Source organism: Stegastes partitus, unplaced genomic scaffold, assembly GCF_000690725.1.
Source record: "Stegastes partitus isolate 25-593 unplaced genomic scaffold, Stegastes_partitus-1.0.2 Scaffold1775, whole genome shotgun sequence".
NCBI classification, from domain to species: Eukaryota; Metazoa; Chordata; class Actinopteri; family Pomacentridae; genus Stegastes; species Stegastes partitus.
In genome coordinates this window covers 66828-78545 of record NW_007579506.1, presented here as the reverse complement: position 1 = coordinate 78545, position 11718 = coordinate 66828, and the positions used below count along the sequence as shown (strand labels likewise).

The following is an 11718-nucleotide window of genomic DNA, read 5'->3' as shown; positions in this document are numbered from 1 at the left end:
TTAATAATACTTAATAATTTATTTAAAATATTTAAATAGAGCGAGAGTGAATTTTGCAGTGAAACATTGGTAAAGAAGAAAAAACTGTTTTTCTGTGGACATTATTTACAGTTGGGCTGTTTTTTTAGGTTTTAAGTAACATTTTTAGTGAATTTATCTGTAATTTAACAAAACAGGAACAATCTGCAAAATAAGAGTAAGTTGTTAAAAAATTTTTACATTTTTTAAAAATATTTTTTTTACAGTGTAGAAAATTCTGAGATTCTTCTTAAAGCTCAAACTGTCCTAATGCTCGGCTTTAATGTGGATTATGATGAATTATTCAGCTCATAACATGAAGAAAAGCATCAAATTGTCCAAACTAAACAGAGAAAGTTGATTATTTTCTGTCATAAGCGGCCTGAAATATTCCTTTATGATCACAACAGTTGGTCTGTGTTGCTCTTCCTCTGCATGGAGCTACTTTCCCACCACGCTGGCGGTCTTCAGGCTCTGAATCGAAGCCAGCTGCTGCTCTTTCCAGCAGCTCTGGTCCTGCTGGGGTTCAGCCTTCAGCAGCTGCCTTCGTCGTCCTGATCCAGGATTCTTGTGTTCGACCCCCAGTCGCCCTGATGAAGCTCCACAGCTGTTTGTCAGCAGAGTGAGAAACGTCAGCGAGGCTTCAGCGACTCCCGTCTGCAGATAAAGGAGTCGACGAGTCCAGAGAAGGTGGATCACATCAGCTCCATGAAGCTCCAGCCTCAGATACGACTCAGACGCTTCCTGTCAGTTCAAACGTCTGCAGCTTTTATCCTTTAAGACGCAACAACGACACAAAAACTAATAACTGCAATAAAAAGGCTGAATGAAGTTAACTGAGCTTAAAACCATCAGGAGAACGTGTGTGTTTGTCAGACTGAGATGTTGTTTTGTGGTTTGTTCTGATCTCAGAGGCTTCGTTCGTGTCATTAAAGTCCAAACAGTGATTTTAGTTTGTTCACTGTAATGATGTGTTCGGTTCCTTCTGTTTGTTTTGGGTCATTTAAATCTCATTTTGCGCCTCAGTCTGGTCTGTTTGGTCGTTTTGCGTCCTGTGTTGCCTCCTTTGGTTGAATTCTTCATCGTTTTGTTTGTTTTTCTCTGATTTTGATCATCGGGGTCTTGTTCTGCCTCCGTTTCCTCCTCTTTGGTGATTCAGTCGATTCAGCAGATCGTGCTGCTGATGAACTCTGTGACCCGACTCTGATGACAGAGTCCAGCTCTCTGATATTCAGTAATTAGGCTCCACACTAATCACTTCTGTGGTCGCTTCTCTCCAGCTTGCGGTGTTGAATGTTGCAGCTCTGACTGCCGTCTCTGGAACATTTGAAGAACGTTGAGCCTTTTGGTTTCCTCTGAGCAGTGAATCCACACAGCTGCTAACAGCTGGATCGTCGCGCTGAGCTTCTGGTTTCTGGTGAAGCTGCTCGGTGTCTCGGTGTGACGATGACTCGCTGACGACTCGCTGCTTTCTGCTGCAGGTCACGGCGAGTGCCACTGCGGGGAGTGTAAGTGCCACGCCGGCTACGTCGGAGACAACTGCAACTGCTCGACCGAGACGTCGACCTGCGTCTCCGACGACGGCCAGATGTGCAGCGGCAGAGGGAGCTGCGTCTGCGGCCGCTGTCAGTGCAGCGAGCCTGGAGCTTTTGGAGACACCTGCGAGAAATGTCCCACCTGCCCCGACGCCTGTGGAACCAAGAGGTAGGAGCAGAACCCGTTCATGAACACCAACACCGGTACCAGACTGACCCCAAACGTTCAGGCGACGTCTGCTATACTAGAATCAGCTGATGGAGGTCTCTTGGTAGCAACGCTCGACATTAAACATGTTAAATATATAAATACTGGAGGACCACTAATACCAGGAAATAGAGCTCCTGTTTTTTAGAGACAAACTGATCAAGTCTTTTTTTGCGAATACAAACTTCAAGCAGCCTAAAGTTATTCAAACCAGTCCATTGTATGTGACACATTCATAAAAACTGCCTCATTCCTCCAGTCTGGTTCTTCATGTTCTGTAGGTGGAACACATGCATGAGATCAAACTGGAATCAACTCAGATGGTTTATTCCCAGTGGATCAAACAGCAATATCAGCACAGGACTTATGAACTGATGATGATGCCTTTATCTCCCATCATTTAACCTGAGGGGGCACCAGCGCTGCATCCTGGGCTAAGCTCCGCTCAGGACACTGCTTTAAAGAAATACAAACGAACCAGATTGTTTTTCAATTCCCCTGTACAACAATTAATCTTAAACTAACAACTGTTATTAACGTTGACTGTTTCATACTGTGTTAAGGCCTAACCGCCTTGGCAGCAAACAGCATTGTGGGGGTTTAGCTAGCAACGGGTACCAATAATGACTTTTAATGACTTCTGACTAGGTTCATTAACTCTCATTTGATAGCACTGCTCACTCTCATCACCTCTCTGATTCTGATTCTGATTCTGATGCCGAAACAGCAAACGTTTCACCAACACAACTCTCCCATCATTTAACCTGAAGGGGCACCATCACTGCATCCTGGGCTAAGCTCCGCCCACGACGACTGTGATTGGTTTACATAAATACTGACCCAGTAGAACAACACTGAGGAGCAGCCAGATCGTCCTACTCAGCGCTCTAATTTAATCGTTAAACGGTTTTATTCGTGTGATTGTTAACGGTCAGTGAAGGTTTCCTCGCCGTCACGGCTCCACTGACGGAACGTTGGTGGAAAATCGAAACAAGACGCCGCGATTAGCTCCGACGAATGTTGCTCCGGTGAACCAGATGAGAGGTCAAACCGTGAACATAACTCAGCCTGACGGACTCATCGGAGCTTTGATGACAAACTCAGGAGGTGGCTGTTCAGATAACTTCCACTTACGACCCTCAGAAGGTGAACTGCTGTTTGAACTTCCATCAGGTCAGACATCTAGTAAAGAGAAGCTGCTTCACTGTTTGTCAGCAGGCTTCAGAACCGACACATGGATCCGGTTCTCCACCGAGCTTCACGGAAACACCTTCGACCTCCAGTTTGAACCAGCAGTTAGAAGCTGTTCAGTCAGACACGTGCTCAGATTAGTGAACGCTGGTTCAGTTTATCCTCCCTCTCACCTATTTCAGTTGCATTTTTAACGTTTCATTACTAATTTTATCTCATTTTCTTTTGTTTACTTGCCAACATCTTCTGTTTGGTGTTGAAGTTCGGCGAGTCTAAGTCACACATAAAGTCCAAGAGGAGAGAACCATCCATGTTGTCCTGCTCTGGCAGAGGTTTTGTCTTTATTTTCAGCATCAACATGTTTTTTCATGCTGGAAATAGTAAAACTAGTAACAAAGCATGTCAGAATGTGAACGCTCTGCTCTTTAAGCTAAAGCACAGTTAATTAATTAGGGCTGAACAACTTTTAAAACATATGTAATTACAATTCTCTCTGGCAGAAGCTGCAATTTGCAAGATTTTTTCAAAGTAAAGCTTCTGTTGAGCGTTTACAGTTCACTTCAGGATCCAACCGTCTGAGCAGAGAAGCATCGCCGCGGTTCGCTTCTGAACTACTGGAGCTCAAATGCAGGTTTTAAAGCTGCAGCAGATGGAAACCTGTAAAAACATCCTCCTGCTCTTCATTGAAGAAGCCGAGTCTCCAAACTAGACGTTCTAAACCCTGAAAACATCTGAGCAGCTGCAGGAGTGTAGGTTCCTGTCAGATCCCGACGCTTAGACGGTCCAATATTTGCCCTTGTTTAGATTGTTTTGGTTATTTTCACAGATTATTGCTGATTAAATGCTGCTGTCGGCGCCATCTGGAGCCCAAACGTCTGAACCTGAACAAGAAGCACAAACGTCTCCACAAATCAGGACGTTGTTAATGCTACGCTAACAGCTAGCAGCTAAGTCAGCAGGCTGCCGCAGATAAACAGCGAATGTGTGTCGTTTCCAAACCATCGATCTTTCCTGAGTGCCGATAATCGATGTGTGCATCAGTAGAGCCTGTTTACACCACGACCTGTGCAGCTCCATGTAGAACAACAACAACAACAACAACAACAACAACAACAACAGCTCGTGAGTCTGCGGTTGTTGCAGCTGTTCTGGTCTCTCACGGTTCAGGCTGCTGCAGAAGCATCTCCGGTGTTTGAGGAGGACTGGTGCAGCAGAACCAGAACCAGCTGCAGCAGAACCACACGGTCAGACGGTTCTAACAGCGGCGCTCTGTGTTTGTTCTGCAGAGAGTGCATCGAGTGTCGGCTCTTCAACTCGGGACGACTCGCTGACAACCAGACCTGCCAGAGACTCTGCAAGGACGAGATCATCACCGTGGAGACGCTCAGTGAGTCCACACACACACACACACACACACACACACACACACACACACACACAGTCAACACAAACACAGACAGTCAACACAAACACACCCACAGCTGAGTCAATGCTGAGTCATTTGAGACATTTTTTTTCCATGTTGGGCAGGTTTTGGGTTATTCTGAACAGTTCTTCGATGGTTTTCAAACCGTTTTTAGACAAAACAGTTTCCAGCAGATCCTGATGATCGAATGGTTCCAGCAGAGGAGACAAATATTAATGATTTATNCTGCAGGTTGGAGTCGCCTGTATCCAGGACGGAGAAGTAACTGAGTACATTTACTCTCACTGTGTGCTTCAGTACATTCACTGGAGTCATTCTGCAGTTAAAGTTGCTTTGTGGATATAAAACTAATAAATGAAATAATGCACGGCTGGTAGAAGATGTGTAATAATATCTATTAATCTAAAACATGACAATCTGTGTTCATATTTATGTAGTTTTAATTAAGCACATTTATAAATACGTGACTTTTACATGTACCTGGGTGTTTATGAAGTTTACGGTTATTTTAAATGTGCTTTTCATGCTGGATCTCTGGTTTTAATGACACGTAATTCAACACTTTTTTGTTATTTTACTAGATATTATCTGTAGTTTTATAAAAATAAAATAACAATTTAAAGATTTATTTGCCGTTTTTCCAGCTTTATTATACAAATGTGTCGTTTAAACAACAGCAACTGTCTGTAAAATAAGTTGTTGCTGATTTAAATGATGAATTATGAACTAGTATTTGTGAGAATGCAATTTTACAACGTGAACATTATTTACAATTTTGTTGTTTGTTTTTTTTATGATTAATGTCAATTATTGTTTTTAACTGTACTTTTATAGTTTATTAACAAAACAAAGAAAATCTGTGAAAAAATATTTAACACTGTTAAATCTTTAAAATACAGATTTTTTCTTTTGAATAACAGCAAATATCAGTAAAAAAAACTATAATAAAATAAAAGTAAAGTAATAATTAAAAATAAGCAAAATTTTACGTAAAATGTGGTACAAGTTCTCAATGTGGATGTTATTTACATTTTTAGATTATTCTTGTAAAATTATTTTTGTTAATAGTTTTTTATTCAGATTTTTCTGGATATTATCTTTAATTTAACAAAACAGGGAAAATCTACAACATAAGAGTTGAATTTTTATTTTTATTTATTTTTGAACCAGTTGTCCTTCATATACATAATTTTTTTCTGCAATAATCACAAACATCTCAAAAACAATTTTACTTTGCTGTTTTAAATACAGTAAAGATTTTACAGTAAAACGATATAAAACGACAAATAGCATTTATAAAAATATTAACTTATGATGTGGACGGTACTTAAAGTTTGTTTTGTTTAGAATATTTGTTATTAACATGTAAATTTATAGTTTGTGGTGTCAATGGTGAGTTTACTGGATGTTTTCTGTAATTTAATAATATTTTAATAGTATAATAGCAAAAAAAAAAAAGAAAACGTTTGTTGATCTTAATAAACGTCATTTTTCTCTGGAATAAAACATATTTAAAACTGTTTCATTTGCTGATTTAAATGCAGTAAAAACAACAGATAGCGTTTATTTTTTGTTGTTCCTTCATGTTTTACAGTGTCTGAGTGAGACTGTGTCAGTGTGTCAGCCCGGCCGCCTCCAGAACCTCCAGAACCAGCAGGAGGTCCGGCTGGAGGCGACACGGAGCCAAGATGTGAAGTCATGGAGGTCAGTCAGTGCAGAGCCGATGGAGGAGTAAAACATCGTCCGTCCATCCGACGGGTTCTGAGCAGTGAAACCAGAACCGGTCCAGAAACGTGTCCGACATGTGTGCAGAGGATCTGACGTCATCTCAGGGCAGCGGTTGGAGTTTCCTGGTACCGGACGGTTTCCCAACAGCTCAACAAACATCCTTCAGACCTGATTCTGTTTCTTTATGTTGGTAAAAGTTCAAACTGACTGAAAAAACTAATTCTGCTGTTTGAACCGGGCCAGACTGTTTCCAGGTGCAGAACTGAGGAACCTCGAAGGACGAAGCTTCCAGGGTTTGAAGGAGGTTTGATGTTACTGAAAGGAATCTGGCTTGAAAAGTAAGAAAACATAAATACTTCTGGATCCACCAGGAACCAGCTCCTGTTTGACTTTTATTGTTTTGTTATATTTAGACTTTTTAATGGCAACAAACCAGAACATCGGTGGTTTCCTCTGCCAGCATCATGTGGACCTGACCGGCACGTTACTGTCCTGATTAGTCTCTATGCATCTATAATCTATAATCCATCTATCCAGAGTATTAGTCTAAACCTAACTTGGGTGACACTGGTTTCCTTTTTGCCTTCTGGTTTCTACAGTCCAGGGTTAAATCTGAGGAGAGGCTGGGGTTCAGCTGTCCGGTCCAGACCACCATGTTGGGCCCATGATGGTGCTGATAGAGTTCATCTGGCAGCTGAACAGATCCAGATTATGAAATCCTGGAACACATGTAGCAGTTAAAGAAGCTTTCTGTGAGCTATGAAGAGTACATCATACATGTCTTGTCATGTGAACGTCTCTTTATTGTGACCGGGTCGTTTATGGGATGATCATCAGAACACATGTTCTCCATCAGCTCTCTGGACCTGTCCTGTGCTGCTGTCATGTTCCAACCTAGACGTGAACTAAAGTCTTGTGGACCTAAAAGAGTCCTTCTGATGGTCCGACTCTGGGTTCTGAACCCTGCTCTGGTCTAACTGGTCCGTCTGTTTACAGCAGTGACAGCGTCCAGGTCTGAACCACCGGTCCAGCCCAGGAGCCTCCTGCTGCCGCCTCGGCGTCTCCTTCTGATCTTCCTGCTGCTGACAGACGTGATGTCAGCGGATGAATAATTCAGAGCGTTTTTACTGTAGTGTGACGGTGACACATGGAAACCATGAGGACCTGGTGGACGCAGCTCCAGCCCGGTTTCCATGTGTGGGCCGACGGGAGGCGCCGAGCAGCAGCACGCATCACTTCCTGTCAGTCTGGAACCAATCAGGACAATTAGCCCCGAGGCCGGAGGCAGAGGGATCATGTGTTCATATAGCTTCATATGGTTTCATGTGTTCATATGGGTTAATTTGTTCATGTGTTCACGTGTTGTCATGGTAACCTGTGATGACCACATGAGGCTCTGACCCCAAACGTTCCTGTTTAACATCAGATCCACAGCGAGAACGTTTCTACGTGGGTTTTATTTAACGTCTCGTATTTTTATGTTCGTCTCCGTTGTTCTATAGAAGGAACTAATTAACTCTGTTTTTACGCTCGCAGACGTCGCGTTCTCTGAGTTTTACCGTGAAAACGTTGTAAAACATGAACGATTCAACATACAGAAGACAGAACAGATCAGACTGTACACACTGTTCATATCACTGAAATACAATCTGTTAGAAAACACAGAACACTGAAAAGCCTGTATAACAATATGAGGATAGTTCTATTGGATCAAATACAGTAAAACACTCGACCTACAGCCAATACTTTATTCTGTTATTTATCATTTAACAAAACAGAAAACAATAATGTAAAATAATGGTGAAAATATTGTACTTCCATGGTAAAAATAAATAATTTAGTTTCTTTACATGTCAGAAAATAGTAAAACGAGTCCATCAGAAGTTTCCATTTGGCTCATTATTGACCTCAAAATGTTCAGTTTAAAAATAAAATCCTGTTTAAAAAAACAAAACAAAAAAAAAATGGTGACAATCTGGCAGCTGAAAACAAACTGTGGAAAATTAAAATTAACAGCAAATTAACAAACTCCTTTCTGTAATTACAGACTGTTGATGTGAACATCATTTATAGTTTTAACACTCAAAAGGTTAATTTGTACTTTTTTCTGTGATTTTAATCGATATTATCTGTAATTTAACAAAACTTGGAAATCTGCAGAACAGCAAAACAAACCAGAGAAAAAAACTGTTAAAGTTTTTCTGATGACATAAACACAGTGTCCCGGTCGCAGGTTTTAGTTTCTGGTTTCGTTTTGTGATTCCTTCCTTTCTGTTTCCTGTCTGTAGGCTTCATGTCCCTCTTCTTGTTCCTTCCTGTTTTATTTTGAAATTCTCTTTCCTCGTGTGTCGCTGGTGTTTTTACTTCTGTTCCTTGTGCCTCTTTTCCCTCCTTTCTGATTGTCCTGATCAGTTTTCTCTCATTTGACTTCGTGGGTTCGTCCCGTTTTGCTGCCGTCATGTTCTCCTCACGTTCTTCTTCTTCTTGTTGTTTTTTTTGTCTTTTTGGTTTTCGTGGATTCTTTATTTTTTAGATCTGTTCTTCTCTGGATTACCCGTCGCCTTACATTCATTCACCTGTTCCCCGCAGTAAGTTTCTTTTTTTTAACCTTTGTTCTTTCCCACGACCTGAACGTCCGTCGACACGTGGATGTAGCTGACGAACCCCGACTCAGTCTGATCTGGGACCAGCTGGAAAAGTCAGAAACAGCAACAGGAGCCTGGAGGGTTTCTCTGTGTTGGATATGATGAAAACACAACCACCTGCAGCAGCCTGATGTTTACCTGTTGTAACATGAACAGAACCACATCGGACCTATAAATTCGTCTTCATACTTTCCATCACCACGAGTACATGAAGGTCCGTTTGGGTCGGCTCGATCTAAATGTTGTTTCTGTCTACATCTACATACGACTACCCTACAAGGCCAATAGTGTTCATGTGTGGAACAAAGTCCTCAAGTGGACTCAACAGTAGTGTAGTAACCATAAAGTTCATGGTCCAGTTGTGTTACTGCCACCATCAGGAAGGAAACACAAACTAGCAGCTGCTGCTGAGAGACGANGAGACTAAGTGGAGTTTGTTGGGGTTGAAGCTGGTGACTGACCAGAACATATTTTAAAGTGTAATAAGCTGATGAAGGGCAGTAGCTTTGTTCTCCTCATAAATCTCCAGAGAGCATCGCTGGTGTCTGACGCTGGTTTTTATTCCAGTCGGAGCTGATAGCGAGCGACCAGCGAGGAACAAAGCCCTCATTGTTTAAGGCGTCGCTGCTTTTAATGAGGGCCATAAATATGAAGCAATGAGTCGCGTTTGTGCGTCTGTGGGCTGAAGCGTCTTATTTTTAGCCGGTGACGAGAACGTCTGTGGTTCAGACATCTCAGAGGCTCTGAACAGACCGACGGTCGGTTCAGCTGCAGGTTAGAGGAGATTTAACTTTATACCACCGAAAAACTAAATGACGTGACATCAGAAAGGCTTCAGGTGAGCAGCAGCTGATGATTTACCATCAAGAGGATCAAACCATCAGAACTTTGATGGAATAACTGAGTCTGAGTCCACGTCTGGCATCATTTTCTGTCCCAAACATCTGAGATCAACCCTGATGATAGACTAGAACAGTTTCTGTTGTGCCGTGAGCTGGTTCTGATGGAGCTGCTTCATGTTTCCTGACATGACTGGAGCTGATAGCTGGTGTACTGGAGGAGCTGGTTCCTGTTTCAGACCTGATCCGACTCCACCGGTGTGGTTCTGAGCCTCCAGCTTGCCCTGCTGCAGAGGCGTTTATTAATAACCGTCGGTGATTGAGGGCCTCTGTGGCGCTGCAGACCGGCGGTTCTGTCCCGGCGTGGCCCCGGTCCAGTTCTGACGTGGTTCTGAGCCTCCTAATAGGCTCCACATGTTCGTTCCAGATAGTTGGAGGATGAAATCAGGAGGAGCAGCCTGACCTCTCCCTGCCTCGCGGGCTTTCGGTCTGTCTGGACCGACGACGGCTGAAACAGGAACCAGGAATCCGACGGTTTCACAGCAGAGAAATTCAAACTATGTGACACCAGAATTTGTCTCTGTGTGAGGCTCACGGTGATCTGCTCTGGTCCTGGTTCCTGTCTGAGGAACAGGTCGAACATCAACCAGAGAGAATGCAGCACGAGTTTTTATTATTACTTTTATTTTAATTTACAGACACAGGTGATATTAAAAAAAAAAAAAAAAAAAAACACAGAAAAAAGAGAGAAATTACATGTTTACTTTAAAAAAAAATAAAAATCAAAAACTCCAAAAAATTCTGTATTTTCATGAATGATAATTGTGTTTTTTTCCTAAGATTTGACTGTGAAATTACTTTTTTTTCCTGTATTTAAATAAGTTTACAGATATTTGCTTCTTTTTAAATTAAAAAAAATCTACATTTAGGACTAATCAATGGTGAAGTAATTTTTTAACTGTTTTTTTTTTTTTTTTCACTTTTTCCCTGTTTTTCCTGAAGGACGGCTAATAACCAGTAAAATTACAGAAAGAATCTTTTTTTTTTTAAACTAATAAATTGCTAAAAATGTAAATAACGTCCTCAAGAATCGGTGTTTTTGTAAACAATAATTGTTCTTTTACAAAATTTGACTGTAAAATTAAGGAAAAAACAATTATATGAAGCTGTTAATATACTGATATTCCATGTTTTTTTCTTAGTTTATTTGTTTTTTTTAAATTACAGATATCTATTAAAGTCACTGAAACAAAAAAAAATTATAATAATAACATTAATAATAAAATATAAAACATTATAAATAATGTCCAAAATCTGAATTTTTACAAATTCTAAGTCATTCTTTTGCAACGTGTGACCATAAAATGAAAGTTTTTTTTTGGTTTTGTTTTTTTTTACATATTTCTTTTGGAACTTTTGCTGCAGATTTTTCACATTTTTTTAATTTATTTTTATTTTTTCCACTGTATTTGTTTTACGGTGCAGAAGGTGAGAAACCTTCCTTCACTCCTGAATGCGGGTCAATAAATGAACTAAAGTGAAGTTTAGTTGTTGGTTTAGAGACGCTCCTCGTTTTCCAACCTGCTCGTCTTTTATTTCTCGTTAGAATGAACTTGTTCCGTCTGATTTAATCGTTCTTCTCTGACCTTCTCTCAGGAACCGACGAGCCCAACGCTGTTCTTTGTCTCTACAAGACGGACGATGACTGTGTGATGAAGTTCACGTACTCTGAACACGCCAGCGGACTGTCGGTCCTCACGGCGCTGAAAGAACCCGGTCAGTACCCCCAGCTGCACCCAATAAAAAAATAAAAATATAATGAAATAAAATAAGATTAAATAAATAAAAATATAACAAAAGAATATAAGAATAAATAAATAAAAATATAACAAAATAAAAAAAGAATAAAGAAAAATATAGCGAAACAAAATAAGAATAAATAAATAAAAATAGAATGAAATAAAATAAGATGAATTTTTTAAAAACGTAATGAAATAAAATAAGAATAAATAAATCAAAATGAAATGAAATAAAAATAAATACATAAAAATGGAATTAAAAAATACAAATAAATAAATAAAAATATAGTGAAAGAAAATAAGAATAAATAAATAAATATTAAGTAAAA

General features: G+C 40.3%; 1 protein-coding gene across 1 annotated transcript in view; it reads left to right on the top strand.

Annotated features, from left to right (window-relative positions):
- The window catches only part of LOC103372537 (integrin beta-5-like), a 44247-nt gene that overhangs the window by 26870 nt on the left and 5659 nt on the right, over window positions 1-11718 (top strand). The window contains exons 2-4 of the mRNA XM_008302201.1: window positions 1500-1722; window positions 4239-4339; window positions 11247-11366. Of these exons, the coding sequence (XP_008300423.1) occupies window positions 1500-1722; window positions 4239-4339; window positions 11247-11366 (444 nt within the window). The remainder of the gene's footprint in view (window positions 1-1499; window positions 1723-4238; window positions 4340-11246; window positions 11367-11718) is intronic.